This window comes from Lontra canadensis, unplaced genomic scaffold (genome assembly GCF_010015895.1).
Source record: "Lontra canadensis isolate GAN:19392208 unplaced genomic scaffold, GSC_riverotter_1.0 scaffold114, whole genome shotgun sequence".
Taxonomy (NCBI): domain Eukaryota; kingdom Metazoa; phylum Chordata; class Mammalia; order Carnivora; family Mustelidae; genus Lontra; species Lontra canadensis.
Window position 1 is genome coordinate 2881024 of NW_022631108.1, and position 26807 is coordinate 2907830.

Consider the following 26807-nt stretch of genomic DNA (forward strand, 5'->3'; position numbering starts at 1 on the left):
TTGTGCATTATGAGATTTATGAATTTTACTCAATTTCTTAGCCTCTGGGTGAAACAAAGTGCTGTAAGAAGAATTCTAGCACAAGCCTGATCTCTGGGAAGGGAAACATTAAAAGAAATAAGTGTAAGAATAAAAAAAAAAGATAAAGGGACACATGTATCTAATAAAAACCTAGTTTATCTAGAAGGCATAATGAAATGGATGATGAAGCAGTATATATACAGGCTAAGTGCTTTAAACAGAGGCAAAGACTGGTAGACTGTGAATACAGCTGTCTTCCATATAAAATATTGTTTTTTTAATGTCCGAGACAAAGTGTGTCAAGTTGGGGAAAAGATCTACACACACACACACACACACACACATGCACGCACACACACACACGCACACACATTTAGTCATTAAGCTAATAGGCTAGTGAATGTTTTGGAAAGCATCCTATTGCTGGAAGAGTTACACACAGCAATACAGAAGACACAATTGTGTTTTCATAAACAGAAACACATGCTAAGACCTTAAAGCTGGGAATTAAAAGATTATTAGCATTCATGAGAAATATTATAGTTCAGTGACTATTAATATCCAGCATAGGATTAGGTTTATACATATGTATGTTCTCATGGACCTAAATGTAAGTTAATTTCTTAGCAATTCATTTAAGATTTAGACTTTTCTTCAAAATTTTCACCTCATTTCCTACTTGCTTTGCTATGCCTGAACCTGAAATTATTTAAAGGTACTCTAAAAAATTAAAGTGTACGATATTCAATGTGATACAAATTACAACACATTCACAGGAGGCCGCATTACAAACAAGCAAAGTATAAATTGGGGGAAGTGTTCAGATATAAAAGTAAAAATACTATCTTCCAAACTTTTATCTTCACACGTATTAAAATAATTTGCATGCAAACAGAAAATAATCTGTTTGTTTTGTAATAAATGGTAAATATGATCATCTAACATACCCTGGTGACTTTTAAATCCTAATAACTGAAATCAACATTATAGCAAAATGCTGTTCACTAGTATTTTCACAGTATTTCACTACATATAAAATGTGCTTAAAAATGTCTTCAGCCTTATTCTAATTATCTAAACCTAGAAAATCTTGACATATGGGAAATAAATGTGGCATTTTTATTTTTCAAAATAAATTATAAATAAAGCTTGAGATAGCTAAAATCACACAAACAGCGATTCCTCTACATTTGAAGGGGTCAGCTCTTCATAGAAGAATGTCAACATAAAAATTTCACACTAAAATGATACACGTAATACACATTTGAGTATATCCATGAATTTAAGTAACTATGTTACTTTGATTAGGGTAAGTCAAAGTGTTATTGATTCTAGGAAAACATAGGCACAAATTTAGTCCAAATGCCCATGAGACGAATAATTAAAATTGTGTATTTTAGCAAAAATCAAATGCAGAGTTTCAAATGTGAATGTTTTTGAATTTATAGTATGGTTAAAAGTGTCAGCTGAGTTTAACCAGCAGTAGTTTTGGTTTAGTGAAAAACAACAACAATAACAACAACAACACTACAACAACAAAAAAATTAGCTTGATCTACTATTCAGTAACAGAAGTTAGTGCCATTAACAATTCACAACAATACTTTCTTAAAGCCTGAACATCATTTCTACTGCAAGTGAAAATTGCTTAAAGTTGTTAGTACAGGAACAACCCCCACCTGACCCAAACAAAAGAGCAAAGTTATGTGTGTACTCCTTCCTTTGCACTTAAGGATTTTCAGATGCATAAAATGACTGGAAACATGAAACAAACACATTAGGTTAAGAAATATCCTGGGATTACTAGGCATACATTAAGAAGTTTCTTTTATCTCCAAAGTCTGATCTAAGTGCAACAAATCTGCTGTTATAATAACAGAGATTAATATTATCCCACTCACCAAAACAAATTAGTGAATTTGAAATTTCTCAAATTTGAGGACTAAAATTCATCTTGGAACTCAAGCTCATTTATAGAATCATGTGCACTCTACTGCTGTAAACAAGATCATAAGGGTTTTAAAGATTTTTTTAATATATAAAATAATGACTTGAATATCAGTGTGCATTGTAATGAGGTTCTTTTCTAAAATATTATAATAGAAGAACCCTTTGGAATGGTATGAGCAAAACTTATTAAAATTGTCTCAAAATATTTGCTAGCCAAAACATTCCAATTCAAACTAGCTGCTTTGTTACATTTTAAAATTCAAATGAAAACCAATCACTCATAGCTGTTAAGTAGCAAGTGGTAGCAGAGATACATAAGCAGTAGACCAAGTCTACTTACACAGGTATGTACTAAGAAAAGCCTAAGGTATAGCATACTATACTTATGAAAGTTTGTTAATTACAACTATTAATTTGAGAGCCAATACAATTATTAACAACCTCTCAGCTTATAACATATGAGTATTCATTCCTACCAAGCTTGTTCAATTTTTTTTAGTCAGTAATGAAAAACAGCATCTATTTTCCTTAACATTTCCAGTAGTTGTAGTTAATAGAGGTAGCTGAGCTACTATTCAAAGAAGTTAATCTTTGTGGATGAGGATTTTTTTCAAATGTTTAAGTTGTTCTTTAAACTACACAAGTTCTGTTAATGCAATAAAATATAATAGGAAAAAGAAAATGGATGCAAGAAACTTTTGCATTTGGCACCTTGTCTAGATTGATACCTCAAATACTCTTTTTTAATAAAGTTAATGCAAACATCAGGACACATCACAAAGATTTGCTACATATTTACAAGGCACCAACCCTTTCTCACCTTTAACATGAATTAAGCAAATCAATGAAAAGCATATCAAGTTCCCCCCACCCCCAAAAAACTGTAGTATAAATATATACTTCAGTTCAGTACAATTCATGAAAGTTTGGCCTGGGAAGAGTAAAATAATCCAGATCGTTCTTACAATATAGAAACTGTAAACATTTAATAGCTGCCTATAGGATTGGTGTACTGTGCAAAAGTTATTATTACTGGGTACAAGAATCAAAATGGCAAAAACAAACTATATAAAACTCTGTAAGAAGGTGCTATACTTCTGTGATACAAAAGCAAAAGAGGGATATTCAATTGAGATAAAAATGTCATGCTACTCCTAAGAAGCTGAATGCTCCTTTAATGTAGTAAATCTGTAGTGTGTTTGTGATGTGTTGTGTGTGTGTGTGTCTATATGTGGGCAGAATTTTTTTTTAATTTAAGGCCTAATGAGTAAGGCTTGTTTGAACAAATGAAGTGTGGAGATCAAAAGTCTTGAAACAAATGTATACTGGCATAATGGAAAAGCACCAATGTGAAAGGAAGCAGAAGTCCCCACACAACTTGCTTTGTAGATTTCCTAGTAAATTCCCTGCAGTAGAAGGCCATTGAATTTTTTAAATTACTCTAAATTTATTAACTGTTAATAATTCCATCCCATGAGATGGCTAACCCTGGCTTTTTCTGTCATTTTACGCACTCTGCCTGATCTGGATGTACCAAGATTCAGAGGATCTTCAGTGGACACAAAATTGTCATTATCAGAATCATCATTATATAAAACAGTCCTCCTGCCTTGGTTTCTTGTTTTAATTCGAGGCAGTCTACTGAAACGTCCTGAAAACATTGTATCAAATTCATCATCTGCAATACGTGCACGTTTGGCTCTGGTGGCTCCTCTAGAAGCACCTCTTCCTCCTCTCCCTCTCCCTCTCCCTCTAGTGGCACCTGCACCTCTTCCTCGACCTCCTCGTCCCCTGCCTCCTCTTCCTCGGCCTCCTCTACTCCATCTACCCCATCTTCCCCATCTGCCCCTTCCTCCTGTGCCTCTTGTCTTCCAGTTTCTTTTCCCATTGGCATACTGCTTTCTTAGTTTTCTTTTAGGCCTGGTTTGTATGAATTTGCTATAGTCATGGTCTCCATCTATGTAATCTTGATCTGTTCTGGAAGTTGATTCAGAATCAGAATCAGAACCACAGGTACTTTCAGAACTTAAACTGGATCCTAACTCTCCACTCTCTGAGGAGGACAAATGTGATTTCTCCTTTGTTTCTTTTTTCTCTTTCTCTTCTCTTCCCATGTTTTCATCTTCTTCTGATGCACTAAGTAGTTTTCTTTTGATTCCTGTCCGAGGCTCTCTGCCATCACCATTTGTAAGGGGTCCATCAAGGGAGTGATCTAAATGAAGACGAATAATTTTTTGAAGTTAAGCTTTGACATTGAAGATAGTTATTTAAATTCAAAAGTAAAATAAAAATCCTATCAAACGGGGCACCTGGGTGGCTCAGTGGGTTAAAGCGTCTGCCTTCGGCTCAGGTCATGATCCCAGGGTCTTGGGATCAAGCCCAGCATTGGGCTCTCTGCTCAGCAGGGAGCCTGCTTCTCTCTCTCTCTGCCTGCCTCTCTGCCTACTTGTGATCTCTGTCTGCCAAATAAATAAATAAAATTAAAAAAAAAATACTTAGCACCCAAAGATAGATGGGGTAAAGTAATGGAGAATATTGGAATATAGATTTAAATCTGTTAAAAATGGAAGATACTAATGTTCTGAGTTTTGTCTGATTGTGTTTTGCGGGGTGCAGGGAGGAAAGTATGGAGGGATAATAGGTGGTGAGGAAGCTGGGCAGAATTTCAAGGGCTTGAACTCTATATAAAGAATTATGTAAGAACATGTATCAGAATAATTTCATTCGTTCAATGAATATTTACTGTTACCTACTATATTGCCCGAAGTTTTAAATGTGGCAATAATGAGACAAAGTCCTTGCTCTTTGAATTTATATTTTAGTGGGGAAAGCATGATAGACAATGAAATAAATTAAAAAAATACAATTACAAGTAATGACACATGATATAAAGAAAAAAGAGAAGAGTATTAAAAAACTCATGTGTATACATGGTGGATATTTTAGATAAGAAAGACTTTCATGTAGAGGTAGTATCTGAGAAAAGAACTGAATGAAGTAAGATCTGGGAAAAGAACATTCCATTGGAGGAAACAGAAACCCACTGTAACTGGAATGGAAGAAAAAACAGAGTGGAAGGAGATAACTGCCAGCGATGAAGGGTTTTAGAACAAGAAAATGACAGGATATGATTTATATTTTTTAAAGAGCACTATGGTTCTTGTACATAGAACAAATTATGGAAGGGATTAGAAGCCGAGACCAGTTGGGAGACCACTGCAACTGTCTAAATAAGACATGATGAGGGATGTACCAAGAGAGGTGATGAGGAGTGATTGGATTTGGAGTGATTCCTTCTAGAGGAGCCATCAGAAACAACCTTTTATTTTTAAAGTCTGAACTAACAGGAATTGCTGTTGGATTGGATATCAAGTGGTAAGCACAGAATGAAGGTTAACTCCGGGGTTTTATGGCCTGAGAAAATGGTTGAATGGTAAAGATATTTTGCTAAGTTGGAGAATACTGAAAGAGGAATAGGTTTAAGCAGTCTGGTAGGAAAAAAAATCAAGATTCCAGTTTTAAATACTACTAGAGTTCCAAGCAAAGACAATTAATAAAAAAAAAGAAAAAGAAAAAAAAAACAGGTAGATATACCTGTCTAGTGATCAGGGCAGACTCATTTAGAGGTAGAGATATAATTTTGGAAAATTTCAGTAAGAGATAACATTTAGGGTCAAGAGAACTGAGGGTACTTATTAAGAGAGCAAACAAAGAAAGAGAATGTGACCGATGACAGACTTGGGATATTCCAGCATCTAAAGATAAAGAACAACTGGCAAAGATAATTGAGAAGGAACAGCTAGTGAGGTAGGACAAAAACAGGAGTGGACTGAAAAGCTTGGTAGGAGTAAAGATTAGGGTTGTATGTGAAGCATAGTAACAAGATTAGTTTAACAGTCTAGATGTTATAGACTGGATTGTGTTCTTCTCTCAAAAAAATATACATATTGGTTTTGAAGAAGATGGCAGTGGAGTAGGAGAACCCTAGGTTCATATTGTCTCACAAACACAACAAAAACAATCAAATCATCCTAAATACTGCAGAAATCAATACGAAGACTGACAGAACAAACTCCACAACTGAAGGGAGAGAAGAGGCCATATTAAATTTGGTAGGAAGTATGCAGATGTGACTTAGGAGAGAAATGGATAATGGGCACTGCACAGGGGAGGGAGCTGCAGTCACAGAAAAGGGTGTGAGAGAGAGCAGAACACACAGGGGAATGCACAAGGAGAATATTTACCCAAAGCCACTGGCTTGGAACATGAGAGGGGCCGATTTTCATGAGTTCTTAAAACCAGTGAGGCTTAAAGCTCACAATTTTAAAGGTAGTAGGCTTGGCTGGGACAAAGCCCTGAGGGCACTGCTCTGCTCTTGGAGGGAGAAGGCAGGCAAACAACCTGGGAACAGAACATGGAAATAGTGATTTGAAGGATATCTGGGACATACAGGAGGGAGATTATTCAATCTCCTTGGAGGGCTTTCCTGAGAGGCAGCTTTCATATAGAGATGCCTCTCCAGAAACAAAGGAGTGGGCCAGAGCCATTTCCCTCCAGTAACCCTCAGCATAAACACAGAGCTACCAGTGGGAAACAGTGTAGCCCTGACAACAGCTAATTAACTTGCTTATACCAAGTCTCATACCCCTGCACTGGGATTGCCCATCTTAGTCAAGTTTGCCTCAGTCCCAGCATGTGCGCCCATCCCCCAGAATATCAGCACAAGCCCCTACCACACCACATCTCTAAAGCCTGTTGCAGTTTTAAAGGTCATCAGGATTATCTGGGATAGAGCCTGGAGGGCACTGTACTTCTGGAGAGAAGTTAGGCAAAAAAACCTGGAGGTGTACAGTTTGAAAACAGAAAACTAGAAAATGCTTGGGGTACACAGGTGGGAGATTATTTGCTCTTCTCAGAGTGTTTCCCTGAGAGGCAGCATTCATGGAGACTGCTCTCAGGGAACGAGAGCTGACTGTTTTTTTTTTTTTTCTCCCCTGCTCCTCAGCATAAACAGAGCCAGCTGCAGGAAGCACCACAGCACATATACTGGCTGCCTAACATGGTTACACTAAGTCCCACACCCCAGCTTTCTGATGAGACTGCCCTTCTCAGTCAAGCTTGCTCCAGTACCAGCATGGCGGGCTCCTCCCTCAGAAGATCAGCAGAAACCCTTGCCCAAACCACGTATCCCTACAAGAGTTTTACAGGGCTTCAGTTGGAGTAGAAATAGTATCAGGTCTCATTTGATAAGCAGACCAGAGCACAGTAGTTAAAGCTCACCACATTTTGGCCAAGGAACAAATACTGTACACTGCAAGCAAGGAAAGCCTCTGCAGGCGACTGGCCTGAAGGACAGAGCAATCAAAACACAACAGCAGAGCATACAAAGAACATAGCAAAGAGAAATCTCAGAAGTGACAGGTACTAGAAACTAAATGACTGTTTCTTCATAAAGCCATTAATTTCAGGAGCAGGAAACAACTGGTTTTCCTAACACACAGAAGAAGGCAGAAACCTAGACAAAATGCCAAGATGGAGGACTTCATCCCAAATGAAACAACAAGAAAATATCACAGCCAGGGATCTAATTAAATCAGATATAAGTAATATGCCTGGTCCAGAATTTAAAGTAACAATCATATGGATACTCACTGGGCTTCAGAAAAGAATGGGAGACATCAAGAAGATACTTGTCACAGAGATAAAAGAGTTAAAAAACAGTCAGAAATGAACAATGCTATAAATGAGGTTGGAACATGATGCAATGACAACCAGGCTGGAAGAAGCTGAGGAATGATTTAGTGATACAGAAGACAAAATAATGGAAAATAATGAAGCTGAACAATATACAGAGAGAATTATGTAATATGAGAATAAACTTAGGGGACTTAGTGATTCTATCAAATGTATAATCATTCTTATTATATGAGTCTCAGAAGAAGAAGAGATAAAAGGAGGCAGAAAATTTATTTCAAGAAGTAATAGCAGAAAACTTCCCAAATCTGGGAAAGAAAACAGACATCCAGGCCAAGAGAAAAGAGAACCCCCATCAAAACAAATCAGGCCAATACCAACACATATTGTAATTAAACTGGCAAAATCTAGTGATAGAGAAAAAAATCTTAAAAGCAGAAACACTAAATAAATCCTTAACTTACAAGGGAAGACCCATAAGGCTGGATGGAGATTTCTCAATAGGAACTTGGCAAGCCAACAGGAAGTGACATGATATATTCAATTTGTTGAATGGGAAAAATCTGAAGCAATGAACACTATCCAGTAAGGCTGTTACTCAGAATAGAGGAGACATAAAGAGATTCCCAGATAACCAAAAACTAAAGGAATATGTGACCATGAAACCAGCCCTGAAAGAAATATTAAAGGGGAATCTTGGCATGGAAAGGAAGGACCAAAAGTGACAAAAACTAGAAAGGAACAGAGAAAATCTCCAGATATATTGACAAAACAAGTAATAAAATGGCACTAAATACATGTATATCAATGATTACTCTGAATGTAAAAGGACTAAACACTCCAATCAAAAGACACATGCTGTCAGGAGTTAAAAAAAAAAACAAAACAAAAACAAGCAACATTAAAAAAAAAAAAAGAACAAAACCAAAAAACCAAACAGACAAGAGCCATCTATATGCAGTCTATAAGAGAATGATTTTAGAGGTGCCTGGGTGGCTCAGTGGGTTAAAGCCTCTGCCTTCGGCTCAGGTCATGATCCCGGGGTCCTGGGATCGAGCCCCGCGTCGGGCTCTCTCCTTGGTGGGGAGCCTGCTTCCTCCTCTCTCTTTCTGCCTGCCACTCTGCCTACTTGTGATCTCTCTCTGTCAAATAAGTAAAATCTTAAAAAAAAAAAAAAGAATGATTTTAGACATACAAACACCTGCAGATCTAAAGTGAGTGGATGGTGAAACATTTATGACACAAATGCATGTCAATAATTAGATGGAGTAGCAATATTTATAACAGATAAACTAGATTTTAAAACAAAGATTGTAAGAAATGAAGAAGGCTATATATCATAATAAAGCAGACAATACAAGAAGATGTAACAATTGCAATTATTTATATGCCTAATATGTGATCACCGAAATATATATAACAATGAATAACAAACATAAGGAGATTAATAATAACACAATAATAGGAGGGGGCGTAAATACTCCATTTATATCGATGGACAGATAATATAAATAGAAAATCAACAAGGAAACAATGGCTTTGAGTGCCACTGATTCAGATGGAGTTAACAAATATATTCAGAATACTCCATCCTAAAACAGTAGAATATGCAATCTTTTCAAGTGTACATGGGACATTCTCCAGAATAGATCACGTCCTACATCACAAATCAGGCCTCAACAAATACGATAATACTGAGATCACACTTTGCATCTTTTCTGAATACAATGCTATGAAACTTGTCAAGCACAAAAAAAAAAGTGGAATGACCACAAATAGATGAAGTTTAAACAACATGCTACTAAACAATAAATGGTTCAACTAGGATATTAAACAAAATGTATAAAAACAAATGAACATGAAAACACAAAACTACAATACAAAACATTTGGGATATAGCAAAAGCAGTCCTAAGAGGGAAGTATATAGCAGTATATGCCTACCTCAAAGCAAAAAAAATCTCAAAGAAACAACTTAATCTTACATCTAAAGGAGTGAGAAAAACAACAAATGAAGCTTAAAGCCAGATAAAGAAAGAAAATAATAAAGTTTAGAGCAGAAATAAATCATACAGAACAAAGAAAACAGTGTAACTGATCAATGAGACCAGGAGCTGGATCTCTGATAAAATCAAGAAAACTGAGAAACCCCTAGGCAGGCTTACTCAAAAAGAAAAGAAAGGACCCAAATACGTAAAGTCACAAATGAGAGAGGAGAAATAACAACCAACGCCACAAAAATACAAAAAATTGTTAAGAGAATATAATGAAAAGCTATAATTCAAAAAGACAACCTGAAAGAAATGGATAAATTCCTAGAAACATATAAACTACCAAAACTGAAACAATTAGAAATAGAAAACCTCAACAGAACAATAACCTGCAAAGAAACTGAATCAGTAATCAAAAATCTCTAAACAACTAAAAGCCAGGACCAGATGGTTTCATAGGTGAATTCCATAAAACATTTACAGAAGAGTTAATACCTATCCTCAATCTATTCCAAAAATAAGAAAGGAAAGAACACTCAAATTCATTTGATGATACCAGCATTACCCAGATTCCATAACCAGAGGAAGACTCTACTAAAAAATAGAACTGTAGGCCAATATTGATGAATATGGATGCAAACATTCTCAATAAAATAGTAGCAAACTATTTTATACAACAATACATTAAATACATACAAAAATAGATTAAATACAACAATAGATAAAAAGAATGATTCACCACAATAATGGGATTTATTCTTGGGTTGCAAGAGTGGTTTAATACTTGCAAAAAAATCAGCATGATACACAACATTAATAAAGGAAAGGATAAGAACCATATGATCATTACAATATATTCAGAAACAGTATTTAACCAAGTACAATATCATGATAAAAATGCTCAATGAAGTAGGTTCAGAGGGAACATACCTCAACATAATAAAGGTGATATATGAAAAACCCAGAGCTAGTATCATTCTCACTGGGGGAAAAGCTGAGAGCTTTACCTCTAAGGTCAGGAACAAGACAGGGATGTCCACTCTCACTATGCTTATTTAACACAGTACTGGAAATCCTAGCCCTAGCAGTCAGACAACAAAAAGAAATAAAAGGCATACGGATAAGCAAGGAAGAAGTAAAACTTTCACTATTTGCAGATGACATGGTATCATATATACTAAACCCAAAAGACTCCACCAAAAAAACTGCTAGAACTGATGAACAAATTTAGCAAAACTTCAGGACACAAAATCAATGTACAGAAATCTGTTGTATTTCTCTAAACCAATAATGAAGCAGCAGAAAGAAAAATTAAGAAAATGATCCCTTACATAACTGCACCAAAACTATGATACTTAGGTATAAACATAGCCAAAGAGTTGAAAGACCTGTCATCTAAAAACTATACATCACTGATGAAAGAAATTAAAGATAACACAAGGAAATGGAAAGACACTCCATACTCATGGAACAGAAGAACAAATACTGTTAAAATGTCTTTATTACCCAAAGCAATCTACATATTTAATGTAATCCCTATCCCAATAGCATTTTTCACAGAGCTAGAATTAATAACACTAAAATTTCTATGGACCTCAAAAGACCCCAGATAGGCAAAGCAATCCTGAAAAACAAAAGCAAAGCTGGAGGCATCACAGTTCTGGAATTCAAGTTACATCACAAAGCTGTAATGATGAAAACAGTACGGTTCTGGCACAAAAACAGACACATAGATCAATGGAACAGAATAGAGAACCAGGAAATGAACCCACAATTATACGGCCAATTAATCTTCAACAAGAGGGGAAAGAATATACAATGGGTAAAAGACAATCTCTTCAAAAATGGTGCTGGGAAAACTGGACAGCGACATGAAAAATAATGAACCTGACCCACTTTCTTACATCAAACACAAAAGTAAATTCAAAATGGATGAAAGACTTAAATGAAAGACAGGAAACCATTAACATCCTATAGGAGAACATAGGCAGTAGCCTCTTTGACATCGGCCATAGCAATTTCTTTCTAGATATATCTCCTGAGGCAAGGGAGATAAAAGCAAAAATAAACTACTGGGACTTCATCAAAATTAAAAGCTTCTGGGAGTGCCTGCGTGGCTCAGAGACAGACTAAGTAGAAAGGCACCTATAAAGTAACTGGACGGGGATGCCTGGGTGGCTCAGTCAGTTAAGCACCTGCCTTTGGCTCAGATCATGATCCCAGGGTCCTGGGATTGAGCCCCACACTGGGCTCCCTCCTCAGCTGGGAGCCTGCTTCTCCCTCTCTGTTGCTCCCCCTGCTTGTGCTCTCTCTCTCTCAAATGAATAAATAAATATCATTAAAAAATAAAAATGAAAAACTTCTGCACAGCAAAGGAAACAATCAATAAAACTAAAAGGCAAACTACAGAATGGGATAATATATTTGCAAATGACATATCTGATAAAGGTTTGGTATCTAAAATACATAAAGAAGTTATAAAACTCAACACCCTAAAAACAAATAATCCAATTTAAGACCGGACAGAAATAAATAAATAAATAAATAAAACTGGACAGAAGACATGAATAGATATTTTCCAAAGAAGATGTACAGATGGCCAATGGACACATGAAAAGATGTTCAACATCACTCATTATCAGGGAAATACAAATCAAAACTACAATAAGATATCACCACACATCTGTCAGAATGGCTTAAAGCCAACCAGAGAGGAAACAACACATGTTTGTGAGGATGTGAAGAAAGGGGAATCTTCTTACATCACTGGGTAGGAATGATAACTGAGGCAGCCACTATGAGAAATAGTATGGAGGTTCCTCAAAAAGTTAAAAAACACAACTACCCTATGATCCAGCAACTGCACTACTAGGTATTTACTCAGAGAATACCAAAATACTAATTCAAATACATGCCCTCCCATGTTTATACCAATATTATCTACAATAGCCAAATTATGGAAAGAGCCCAGATGTCCATTGACAAATGAATGAATAAAGATGTGGTATACATAAACAATAGAATATTACTCATGCGGTGGCATAAATGGAGCTAAAGAGTATTATGCTAAGTGAAATAAGTCAAAGAAAGATAAATAACATATAATTTCACTCATATGTGGACTCGAAGAAACCAAACAAATGAGCACAGGGGAAAAAAAAAAAGCAAGAGAAGCAACCTAAGGAAAAGAATTTTAACTGTTCAGAACAAACTAATGGTTATCAGAGGAGAGGTTGTTGGGAGGTGGGTTAAATAGGTCATGGGGATTAAGAAGTGCACTTGTGTTGAGTGCTATATTGTATACTTGAAACCAATATAAAACACTGTATGTTAACTAACTAGACTTTAAATAAAAACTTTAAAAAGTTATATATGCTGAAGTCCTATGCCCCAATGTGTCTGTATTTGGATACATATTCTATAAGGAAGTCATTAAAATTAAATGAAGTCTTAAGTGTAGGTGTTAAAGTACTAGAATTGTTGTCCTTAAAAGAAAAGGAAGAGAGCAGAGCTCACTCACTCTTCCTGTCTGTGGATATACAATGAAAAAGTCATGTGATGATACATCAAGAAGGCAGCCATCAGCAAGCTAGGAAGAGAGTCCTGAACATATACTCAGCTGGCACCTTGATCGTAGAATTTGAGCCTCCAGAACTGTGAGGAAATAAATGTTTGTTGTACGTATATGAAAAAGTGCAAATCAAAACTTCAATGAGATATCACCTCTCACCTAACAGAATTGTTAAATTCAATAATACAAGAAACAACAGGTGTTGGCAAGGATATAGAGTAAGAGGAACACTCTTGCACTGTTTTTAGGAATGCAAACTGGTGCAGCCACTCTGAAAAACAGCATGGAATTTCCTCAAAAAGTTAAAAATAGAACTACCCTATGATCCAGCCATTGCACTACTAGGTATTTATCCAAAGAATACCAAAATATTAATTCAAAGGGATATATGCACTCTTACATTTATTGCAGCACTATTTACAACAGCCAAATTATGAAAAGAGCCCAATTGTCCATTGATACATGAATGGATAAAGAAGGTGCTCTGTGTGTGTGTGTGTGTGTGTGTGTGTGTGTGTAATGGAATATTCATCAGCCATAAAAAGTGAAATCTTACATCTACCATGAAATGGATAGAGCTAGAGGGTATAATGATACACAAAACAAGTCAGTCAAAGATAACTAAAGACCATATAATTTCACTCACATGTGGGATGTAAGAAACAAAATAAATGAGCAAAAGAAAAAAGAGATTAAAAAAACCAGGAGACATTTTTAACTATGGAGAACAAACTGATGGTTACCAGAGGGTGAAGGATGGGTGAGATAGGTGAAAGGGATTAAAGAGTACACTTATCATGATGAGCACTGAGTAATGTATAGAATTCTTGAATCACTATATTATATACCAAAAACTAATGTAACATTGTATGTTAACTATACTGGAATTAAAACAGAAAACTTCATATAAAAGAGAGAGAAAAAAAAGACAAGAGGAAAGATGAGCTTGGGAAGATGATGGAGTAGGAGGACCTGAGCTTACCCTGTCCCATGTTTTCAGTAGATTATCATCCATGTCCAAGTCAATAAATGGGAGAGTGATCCAAAGATGGGGAGAACAAACTCCACAACTAAATACAGAGAAGAAGCTGCATCCGAAAGGTTAAGAGTATCATAAATGTGGGGGAAGCTGCTAGAAGAGAGAGCTATGTGAGTAGAGATGGCAGAGAAATGGGCCCTCACACCAAGGAGCTCACATAGGGAAGACTGATCCCCATGTTTGGCTTTGAAAACCACAGGGGCTGAATTCCTGTGTTTGTTTAACCACTGGGACTTGGGAGCCTGGAGCTTTAACAACACTGGGCAACTTTGGAGGGTGAGTGATACCTGGCTAGCTGCCCTTAAAGAGATAGCAGCCTGCGCCAGAAGGCAACATAAAAATGGCAGTTTACATAACCGTGGGGGCAAAAAGGAGACCTGTTCATACCGATTTTGGAGCATGTTGGGGGACTTCTCCAAAAACAAGAGAGCTGGCAGGTGCTGTTTTCCTCCCCTGTTCTCTAGCATAAACAATGGGCCATGTGCACGAGGTGGGGCTGCACAGATACTTGCTACCTAGCCCACTAGCAGTGCACCAAGCTCACAAGTTCTCCTGAGGACTTGCCCACTCTAAGGCTGCTGGCCTGGACCCTTGACTAAGGGCAAATTTTGTTAATGTTGTGGGGACCCACATAGCCACCAGGTGCACAGCTGCCAAAGCACACCATGTTCAGCTGCCAAGCTCTGCCCTGTTGCCTGGCCATCCTGAGACACAGACATCGTGACACACATAGCCACCCTGATGCATGGACCCAGCTGCTATAGCACCTCAGGATTTTGACTTAAAACTAAAAACTAGTAGCCCAGCACAAATTCTGCTAACAACCCTGCCATGCCCCTACTTCCCTGGTGGGCATATCCCCCAGAGCTGGCCTGCCTGGTCCCACTAATACCACAGAGAGCAGGCACAGCCCAGAAAAAGCAGAGAGTCAATTCAGATGACTGCATTGAATGGGAAAGTGACTCGGACATGACAGCAAGGCATAAACAACACACAAAGGATACTCTCATGAAGGGATAGGTTCTGGTGAACAGGAGACTCTGCACTGAAGGTGCTCTTCTTCATAAAGTCACTACTTTCAAGAGCAAAAGACACAGATGACTTTCCTAACTCATAGATACAGACACAGAGAGGCAGACAAAATGAAGATAAAGAGAAATTTATCCCAAATGAAAGAAGAGGACAGGCCATGGCCAGAGACTGAAGTGAACTCTAAATAACATGCCTGATAGAGAATTTAAAGAAACCATCATAAGAATCCTCACAGGACTTGAGAAAAAAAGTGAAAGACACAAATGGGAAACTGAACACAGAGATAAGGAAGAACATAGCAGAGATAAAGGGTATGAAAAACAAAATGAGAAACACTCTTGATGGAATGAAGAGAACAGAAGAAGCAGAGGAACAAATGAGTAACCTAGAAGACACAATAATGCAAAGTATTAAAGCCGAACCAAAGACAGAGAAAAGAATACGCAAAATGAGGATAGATATAAGGAACTCACTGACTCATCCCCAACAAGACCAACAAAAGCAGATCTATACCAAGACATGTTGTAATTAAATTGGCAAAATACAGTGATAAAGAGAAAATTTTTAAGTCATCAAGACAAGATAGTAACATAGGAGGGAAAACCCCTAAGACTAGCAGGAGATTTTTCAACAGAAGGGAGTGGAATGATTATTCAAAGTGTAGAATGGAAAAAATCTACAGCCAAGAGTACTCTATCTAGCAAGGGTATCATTCAGAAAAGAAGAAGAGGTAGAGTTTCCCTTTCAAGAACTAAAGGAGTTTATAACCATTAAACCAGCCCTACAAGAAATATTTAAGGGGACTCTGAGTATAAGGGAGAGACTAAAAGTTACAATATAAAGGTAGGAGACATTAAAGCACTAAAGATGAATATTTCTGTGAAAATATCAGGAAAGGAACTCACAAGATAAAAGGGTATATAACAACATGTATTTAAAGCATGGGGAGAGGAGTAAAGAATGAGTTCAACCTTAAGGATTACCAACTTAATATACACTCCTATATATAGAAGAGGTTACATATAAATGTACTAGTAACCATATATTAAAAACCTCTAATAAATATGCAAAGAATAAAGAGAAATATATCACTAAAAAATCAGCAAAACATGAAAGAGAAAGACAAAAAAGGATCAGAGAAAATCTTCAGAAACAACTATAAAATAAGTCATAAAATGTTACTAAATACATACCTATCTATAATTACTCTGAATGTAAATGGACTAAAAAAATGTTAAAATCAAAATACACAAGGTGACAGAAAGGATTAAAAAAATGAGATCCATCTACAAGGTGCCTATGATGAGATTCATTTTATGTGTTTATTTGCTTATTTATCTATATTTGGGGGGTTATTTCGTATTTTATTGGATTGATGTACATTCCACCATTTCTGAGACATAAAGGTAACATAGGACTAAGAATGTAGAATGGGAAAGGGAGAGAGGCCATCCACAAATTTGACTAAACTAGAAAGGTACATAATTTTGGGGGTTGGAATCTAGAGATAAACCTGCTCGAAACTGAAAGGAGGTCTTTGGTTTCTATCAAAAATCTTCTAAAGTCTCTATGAATACAAGGGCCAACTTATGGAAAAGTACCCAAATGGCACAAAACCCCATTAGACAGGAGAAATGGGCAGGACAGAAGGATATGGGCTGCGGGGGCAGCAACACGGATGGACAGCTGAGTTGGAGGCCATGGCTTGGGCCCTGGAGCTGGAGGTAGGAGCAAGCTGTGAAGAAGTCTATAGACAGAGGTTAGTACATTCACCTAAAGCCTGGGCTTCCCAGTCAGTCTCCAGGATGCAGATACTTTCCTCATACAAGGGAGATTCATTTTAGACCTAAAGGTACATGCATACTGAAATTGAAGGGATGGAGAAATAGCTATCATACAAATGTATGTCCAAAGAAAGCCAAAGTAGAGATACTTATAAAGAACAAACTAGTTCTAAAACAAAGACTGTAAGAAGAGACCAAGGACACTAGCTGATGAAGAGTTCAAAAAGAATATAAAACAATTGTAAATATTTATACATCTAACATAGGAACACCCAAATATATACAACAATTAATAACAAACATAAAGCAACTAATTGATAATAATACAACAATAGTAGGGGACTTTAATAGCACATTTACATGAATGAACAGATCCTCTAAACAGAAAATCAATGAAGAAATAATGGCTTCGAATGACATATTGAAACAGATGGATTTAACACATATATTCAGAACATTCTATCCTAAGATAGCAGAATACACATTCTTTTCAGGTGTACATGAACTGTCTCCAGAATAGATGATGCATTAGGCCACAAAAGAAGCCTAAACAAGTTCAAGAAGATCAAAGTCATACCATGCATCTTTTCTGACCATAATGCTGTGAAACTAGAAGTCAACTACAAGAAAAAAAGACCACGAATATATGGAGGTCAAATAGAATGGTACTAAACAATGCATGGTCAACTAGGAAATTAAGAAGAAATAAAATATATATGGAAACAAATGAAAATGAAAAGAGAATGGTCAAAAACCTGTGGAATGCAGCAAAATTGGTCCTAAGAGGGAGGGTAATAATAATATATGCCTACCTCAAGGTGAAAGAAAAATCTTAAACAACGTACCCTTATACCTAAAGGAGCTAGAAAAAGAAAAACAAAACCTACAGCCAGCAGAAAGAGATAAATAGCAAAGATGAGAGGAAAAATAAATGATACAGAAACTAAAACAATAACAGAACAGATCAATAGAACCAGGCGCTGGTTGTTTGGGAAAAAAAAAAATCAATAGAATTGATAAATCTCTAGTTAGACTTAAGATGAAAAAAGGATAAAGGACTCAAGTAAAATCACAATTAGAGAGGAGAAGTAACACCCAATACTACAGAAATACAAACAACCATAAGAGAACACTATGAAAAACTATATATACCAACAATATACCAACTGAACAACCCTGGAAGAAATGCATACATGTTTAGAAACATATAAACTATCACAAGCGAAACATGAAGATATGCTTAGAAACATATAAACTATCACAAGTGAAACATGAAGATACAGAAAATCTGGACACACTAAAACCAGCAAAGAAATTGATTCAGTAATCAAAAACACGGAAGAAACAAAAGTCCAGAGCCAGAAGGCTTCACAGGAGAATTCTACCAAACAGTTAACAAGAGTTAACACTCATTCTCTTCTAACTACTCCAAAAAATAGAAAAGGAAGGAAAACTTCCAACTTCATTCTATGAGGCCAGCTTTACCCTGATACCAAAACTAGATAAAGACACCACTTATAATGGAATTACAAGCCAATACAATACCTTTGATGAACATAGATGCAAAAATCCTCAACAAAATAGTAGCAAACTGAATCCAACAATAAATTAGAAGAATCATTCACCATCATCAGGTGGGTTTTATTTCTGGGTTGCAAAGGTAGTTCAACATTCACAAATTAATGTGATACATGACATCAATAAGAGAAAGGATAAGAACCTTATGATTATTTCAGTAGACACAGAAAAAGCATTTGACAAAGTACAACATCCATTCATGATAAAAACCTTCAATAAAGTAGGTCTCAAGGGAACATAACTCAACATCATAAAGGCCATATATGAAAAACCCACAGATAAAATCATCCTTAATATGGCAAAACTAAGAGCTTTTTCTCTAAGGTCAGGAACAAGACAAGGATTATCCACTCTCACCACTTTTATTCAACATAGTACTGAAGTCCCAGACAAAGCCATCAGGTAACAAAATGAAATAAAATTCATCCAAATAGGGAAGGAAGAAATAAAACTTTCACTATTTGCTGATGACATGAAACTGTATACAGAAAACTTGAAAGCTCCACACACATACACACACATACAAAACTGCCAGAACTGATAAACAAATTTAGTAAAGTCACAGGATCAAAACATCAATGTACAGAAATCTGCTTCATTTCTATATATCAATAATGAAGCAGCAGAAAGAAAAATTAAGAAAACAATTTCACTTACAATTACTTAGGAATAAACCTAACCAAAGAGGTGAAAGACCTTGACTATAAAAACTACAAAACGCTGATGAAAGTAACTGAAGATGACACAAAGAAATGGGAAGACATTCTATGCTCATAGATTGAAAGAATAAGTATTGTCAAAATATCTGTAGTACCCAAAGCATTCTACAGATTTATTGGAATCCCAATCAAAATACCAACACTTTTTTTACAGGACTAGAACAAACAATCCTAAAATTTGTATGACAATGGAAAGACCCCAAATAGCCAAAGAAATCCTGATTAAAAAAAAAAAAAAAAAAAGCAAAGCTGGAGTCATCACAATTAGAGATTTCAAGTTATATTACAAAGCTCTAGTAATCAAAATAGTATGGCACTGGCACAAAAAAAGACAAAGAGAATAATGGAACAGAATAGAAAACCCAGAAATAATCTTACAGCTATATGGTGCTGGAAAGAAAAGTGGAAAGAAATATCCAATAGGAAAAAGACAGTTTCTTCAACAACTAGTGTTGGGAAAACTGGATAGCAACATGCAAAAGGGTAAAAGTAGATCACTTTCTTGAAACACACATAAAAATAAAATAAAAATGGATTAAAGACCTAAATGTGAGACCTGAAATCATGAAAGTCCTAGAAGAGAACACAGGCAGTAATCTTTTTGACACTGGTTGTAGCAACTTCTTACTACATATGTCTCCTGAGTGAAGGAAAACAAAACCAAAAACAAACTATTGGGACTACATCAAAATAAAAAGCTTCTACATAATGAAGGAAATAATTAAGAAAACTACATGGCAACCTCCTGAATGGGAGAAGGTATTTTCAAGTATATCCAATAAAGAGTTAGTTTCCAAAACATATAAAGAACTTATAAAACTCAACACTCCAAAACAAATAATCTAATTAAGAAATGGGTAGAAGGTATGAACAGACATTTCTTCAAGGAAGACATCGAGACATTCAGATGGCCAAAAGACACATGAAAAGATGTTCATCGTCACTTACTGTGGAGGGAAATGCAAATCAAAACTATAATGAGATACCACATCACACCTGTCAGAATGTCTAAAATCACCAACACAAGAAACACAGGTGTTGGCGAAGTTGTTGAGAGAATGGAACCCTCTTGCACTACTGATGGGAATGCAATCTGGTATAGTCACTGTGCAAAACATTATGGTCCTCAAAAAGTTACAAACAGAACTACCTTATGATCCAGCAATCACACTACTGGGTATTTACCAAAAAATAAAATACAAAGGCATACAAGCACCCCTACGTTTACAGCAGCATTATCAACCACAGCCAAGATATGGAAGGAGCCCAAGTATCCACTGAATAATAAATGGATAAAGAAGATGTGGTACATGTACAAAAATGTGCACACACATGCATGCGTGCACACACACACACACACACACACAGTGGAATATTATTCAGCCATAAAAAGAATGAAATATTGCCATTTGCAATGACATGGATGGAGCTAGAAAGTAATACATAAATGAAATAAGTCAGAGAAAGACAAATACCATATGACTTCATACATTGAATTTAAGAAACAAAAAACATGAGCAAAAAGAAGAAAAGAGAGAGAGACAAATCAAGAAAAAGACTCTTAATTATAGAGAACAAACTTATAGTTACCAGAGGGGAGGTGCGTGGGGGGGATGAGTTAAATAGGTGACGGGGATTAAGGAGTGCACTTCTTGTGATGAGTACCAGGTGATGTATGTAACTGCTAAATCACATATTATATACTTGAAACTAATATAACAGTGTATGTTAACTAACTGGCTTTATTTATTTTTTTAAAGATTTTATTTATTTCTTTGACAGAGAGAGATCACATGTAGGCAGAGAGGCAGGCAGAGAGAGGGAGGGAGAAACAGGCTTCCTGCTGAGCAGAGAGCCCGATGTGGGGCTCGATCCCCGGACACTGAGATCATGACCTGAGTGGAAGGCAGAGGCTTAACCCACTGAGCCACCCAGGCGCCCCTTAACTAACTGGATTTAAAATAACAATTTTTAAGGAAGGTCAGCACCCAATGTGGCTGTGGGCATAATACCACATGTCTATGTCCTACTGTCCTGCTTCTTCCATCCATCATCCACACCCTGTACCAGCACCCTTCATCCTTCCCAGGTCTCATGCACTTTGCCACTGAGGGAGGAAATGCAGAGAATGGAAAATGTCTGACATACATGGGCTTGTAGTGGTCTTTTTGTACACTCACCTTGTTTTACAGAAATAAATATTACTGGCCAAGTTCTCTTTCTTTGAAAAAAAAAAGGTAAGAGATAATAATTGTTGGCAAGGATGTGGAGAAAAGAGAAAATTAATATAGCCATTATGGAAATATTTATGGGGGTTCCTCAAAATATTAGAAATACAACTATTATTTGATCTAGTAACCCCACTTCCAGATATATATACAAAGGAACTGAAGTTGGGGTCTTTAAGAGGTATCTGTACTCCCATGTTCACTGCAGCATTATTCACAATAGCCAAGATATGGAAATAATCTATATGTACTTCTGCAGATGAATGTAAAAAAATATAATGCACACACTCACACCTCATAATGGAATATTACTCAGCCTTTAAAAAGAAGGAAATTTTGCATTTTGTGATAACATGTTCAGAGCTGGGAAGGTATTACGCTAAGCAAAATGAGAAAGACGGGGCAAGAGAAATACTGCATGTCACTTACGTATATAATCGAAAACAGTCATATTCATAAAAACAGAGAGTAGGATGGTGGTTGCTAGGGGCTAGAGTTAGATGAATTTATTTATTTGACATAGGTCAAAGGGTATAAAAATTCAGTTATTCAGAATGAATAAGTTCTGGGTATCTAAGGTACAGCATGGTGATTATAGTTAACAATACTGTATGGTATACTTGAAATTTGCTAAAAGGAGAGATCTTAACTTTTAACACACAGGGTAACTATGTAGAGGTGATGGATCTGTTATAATTAGTTTGTGGTGACCATTTCACAATGTATACATATATCAAGACATCAAGTTGTACACTTTAAATATATACATTATTTTATATGCCAGTGATATCTCAATAAAGTTGCTAAAAGCAAATATCTGCTTTTAAGCCATCCAGTCTGCGGTATCATATTGTAACAGCCCAGACTAACAAATATAGTAGGATAGAAACTAAGGTGATAGCAACAGAAACTGTGGACAAAGGATTTAAGTGGTATTAAAAAGTTTTAGAATTCACAAAACTTAGCAACTGACTAGATATGAGGGGTAAAAGAAGTGTCTAAGAACACTGCAAGATTTTAAGTTGGGTGACTAGGAAGATGGTGGTGACATTAACTAAAATAGTGAGTGCAGAAATAGAAGTAAGTTTGACACAGAAAGATGGAAGATAAGCACCCAAGGAAATTATCTTAGGAAGCACAAGGAGATGAAACTGGTAGAATAACGAAATGTTAGGGCTAGATATGTGAATTTGGAGAGTCATCAGCATAAAGATGATTAATGTAGTTACCAGATTATTTGCAGAAGACTCAAAGAAAAAAAAAGCCCAAAACAAACAAATCAAGAAACCTGTGGAAAACTCTGCAAATAGGAGGTAAGTATAGTCAAAGAAAAGAAACAGAAAATACAGAAATGTAAGAAAACAGAGATGTACGATAAGATCAGGAAAGAAGCCTGGCAGGAGGGTTCCTAGGAGGGGTATTTAATAGTATGTAAAGACAGATAAAATCAAGGTGATAGAGACTAAGAACAGAACACTGGTTGGTTACTAAAGAGAATAGGTGATTCTGGAGAGAACAGCTTTTGGAGAGTGGTGGTGTCAGAAGCCAGACAATAAAGGATAAAGGAATTTTTAGATAGAAAGAAAACAGAAACAAGAAATAAAGGCTATTCTAATAGCTTGACAGTGAAGGGGAGGGAAAAAAGATAAGAAAGTGGCACGAGTAGTCAATGTGAAGCACAATCAGAGAAGAGAATAAAGATACAAATTGGGAAAAATAAAGGCACTAAATATTTTAAAGTAATCAAATATTTCAATATTTTTCATATACCAATATAAATTATATGTTTAGAAAAGTCCATTTTTAAGTCATTGATAGTTCAACAATAATGGATATGCTACTTAATCTTTCATTAAAATTTACAAAAAATAAAAATATGTTTCATATATTAAACTATATTAATAACAAAGGAAAAAAATTCCAAAATCATCTTTAGATAGGCTTTATATTTTTAAGGGCTATCTCAATTTCAAAAAAGGATTTGGTTTGAAATAGCTCTTCATTTAGTTTTTCCTCCTTATTATTTCATATTTTATTTTAAAAGACTAACATATATTTTGAAGTAGTTATTGAAATCTGCTCATGGCTTGTTCCTGATTGTAGATATGAACCCCTATCTTACTCAAATTTAATACAACATTAAAATTGTCATTAACTATAAGGGCATGTTAATTTTTACTACCTAAACACATCAGCTTTTAAATAATTCATCTGTCACCATAAGAGAACAGAGAATAAATGCCCTGTCCATATTTATTTCCTACCTTGTTTAATTGGTAAAACTCTATTCCGAAATGATTTGGCTTTCCCTGGGTCATGGCTATTTCCACTTCTGCTATAACCACTGAAGCTCGATGAAGAAAATGGCCCATCCATTTCATCATCCAGTAAATATAACGAAAGGCCTTCAGCAGCATCTGAAACTTACATGTAAAAAGACTGTAATATTAACATACATTAGCATGTTTTCAGGAAAATTAAACAAGCTGTTTTTAAAACTATATCTCACTCAGTTACTTTACTCCACCATCAAAAATACAAGCTGTCTAAGGAGGGAAATATGAATATATTGAGAACAAATATTTTATCACATCATTAAGTTTTCAAGCACAGAATGTCAGAAAAACTTGTCCAATAAAACCACCTCCCCAGATGATGAATTTTTAATTTTTATGTTTGCAAATATGTTGTAAATGAGTGCTCTGAGATATTATAGAGTTAAAAATTATAGTTAACAGAACTGTAAAACAAAAAGACTTCAAAATTCATCTAGTCTCAACACTTTCATTTTAAAAATAAAACTGAATTCTATGGCCTAATATCTTACCCAGGGCCACACAGTTAGAAGAAATGGGAATAAAGCACAACTTTCTACATCCAAATCCAATGCTTTTCATACTATAAATCATGCTGCCTCTTCTACATGCTTAATATCAGTATTAAACTGAAATACAGAACACCAAAAACAAAAGATATTTACCAGGAGACGAGAAAGGAGAGCTAGTCCTGGCATAAGACACTGAGGTATTCTGGTCATTTTTAGGCTGCAACTTCATTTGTTTCTGCTTCCCTTTGGGACTACAATTTAAAATATATAAAAATGAACATTTTTTCTACTACCAACATATTATGATAGACAATATTATACAAATGCTTAAGCTGACTGAAGAAATGCCTTATAATTTAAGGAAATGCTTCAAACTGGTAATCATCAAAATTAAAAAAAAATAGCTTTTGGCATAATAAAATCCACATAAACAAAGCTTTGGGTTACCAACTCCATCTTTACACAATAATAAGAGTTCTTAAAAAAATCTTTTTGGTCTTTGGATCTTCTCAAACTATTCAATAAACCTTAAAAAATGAGGTAATATCTACATAGTGCCTTAAAACATAAAATCCTACATATGTGTAACATACCTAGGAGCTCTGCTACTAGATAATGAACTGCTACTGCTTCTTAGACGTTTTCTGTACCGTGGCCGCCGCCTCTTCTGACTCTGCATTCCTGACTTATATTCAGAGATGATATTTTTAATATGACTTTCAAATAAGGCAGATAATCGCAGTGTCATGCTATAGATCTGAAAAGGTAGAAATCAACTACTTTAATTATATAAAATAGAAAGTATAAGTATACCTAAGACTAGCATCAGCGTCAATCTTTCAGACAAAATAAATGTGCAATTTCATATACTTGAAAACCTCTTCCTAAAGAATTAAAATATCATTTTCACCTAGAAAGTAACAAAGATTATTAAAAAAAATCATATCCAATGTTGGGAAGGGTAGAAAAAAGATTCTCATACATTGCCAGTGAATATTTTAACTGGAACAACATTCTAAAATACAATTTGCATTATGTTCCAAAAGTATTAAAAATATATTGATCCTTTCACTAATAATTTTGCTTCTGGGAATTTATTCTAAATAAATATCAGAGAATTGCACACACAAAATAATTATGTTCAAGGATGTTAAAGATGAAAGCCACAGCATTATTCATGTAAAGTTAAAAACTAGAAACCACCTAAATCTCAAGCACTAGGGTACTGGTTAAGTAACATAAAACAACCACACAGCAGAATACATGACATGGGAAAATGTTCATAATATATAAGCTGATAAAGGGCTTCAAAATATGAAACTTAGAGTTTCAAATAGTATATAAACATATGTCGTACATATGTAGGAAGAAAACCAAAAGTGAAAAAAATTATGCCTGCAGAAATTAGTGAAAATTCATTTATACAAGTTGAAAGTGGGCAAATATATATCTAGTGCACAACTGATTTAAAAGTTAATCACACACCAGTGATTACAAAAAACAAAAAATTATTATTACTATTTTTTTGTTCATAAGATATTTAAGTTCTAACAAAACATAGGGAAAATATCACACTGCAGTAACCATGTCAGAACTGTAATATACTTCTTTAGAAAGTATAAGCAGTTTTAAAACTAATGAAAGAAAACTACCTGATGTACATATATATGTAAATGCCTAAGTAATTAATCCACCTAGTATTGTTTTTTTTGCATACCCTTGACTTTTTATTAGAGGTATAAGTTTTGGAGTTGCTGAATATTTGGCGAACATCCTTATAAAATTCCAGAGGACTACCATAATTTCCTGTTTCCAAAGTTTCTTTCACAGTGCTGAAGTCCATAGGCGTGTCTGTAATATCTGGATAATCCTACAAGGAAGAATGTGTTATTAAATATACAAGCTGGGTAGCAATACTACATAATACAATGGTACGGAGATTTGCATCACCAATCCACCATGAAATAAACACACTGCTTTTCAATCTGCCAACTATCTACTCTAATCAAAACCATTCATTTAAACAGAATTCCTTTGGTAGCTCAGGAAAAGAGCAGGGGTCTCTGGGAGAGTCTTAGCCTTCACTCTGAAATCGATAACCATATGATTCTCTCAAGAGACAGAATAGAAAATGCACAGCCACTGGCTTTATCCCTACAGAATACAAAATTCCATTTTTTACTTAAAGGCTGAAGGAGCCCCCAATTGCCTAGCAAAGCGCCCAATGAAGGTAGAAGATGAGTTTATTCACATATAATTAAATAGTTCCATGTCACAAATTAATTACACATTTCCAAGCTGTTTCTAGCTAGGAGGGCATTCTACCTAAAATGTCATTAGTTGAAGGTCAAAGTCAAACTGGCCATGTCTGTACC

At 35.6% G+C, this 26807-nt stretch overlaps 1 protein-coding gene across 5 annotated transcripts in view; it reads right to left on the reverse strand.

Moving 5' to 3' along the window:
- Positions 1 to 418: 418 nt before the first annotated feature.
- Positions 419 to 26807, reverse strand: part of BRWD3 (bromodomain and WD repeat domain containing 3) — a 208281-nt gene continuing 181892 nt past the window's right edge. For 4 of the 5 annotated variants that reach the window (XM_032840637.1, XM_032840638.1, XM_032840635.1 and 1 more), the window contains 5 exons: positions 26150 to 26302; positions 25026 to 25189; positions 24586 to 24683; positions 23870 to 24028; positions 419 to 4182 (listed from right to left, as the gene is read on the reverse strand). In XM_032840637.1, the coding sequence (XP_032696528.1) occupies positions 3428 to 4182; positions 23870 to 24028; positions 24586 to 24683; positions 25026 to 25189; positions 26150 to 26302 (1329 nt within the window). In that variant the 3' untranslated portion in view covers positions 419 to 3427. The remainder of the gene's footprint in view (positions 4183 to 23869; positions 24029 to 24585; positions 24684 to 25025; positions 25190 to 26149; positions 26303 to 26807) is intronic. The other variant, XM_032840636.1, reaches the window with a different exon arrangement.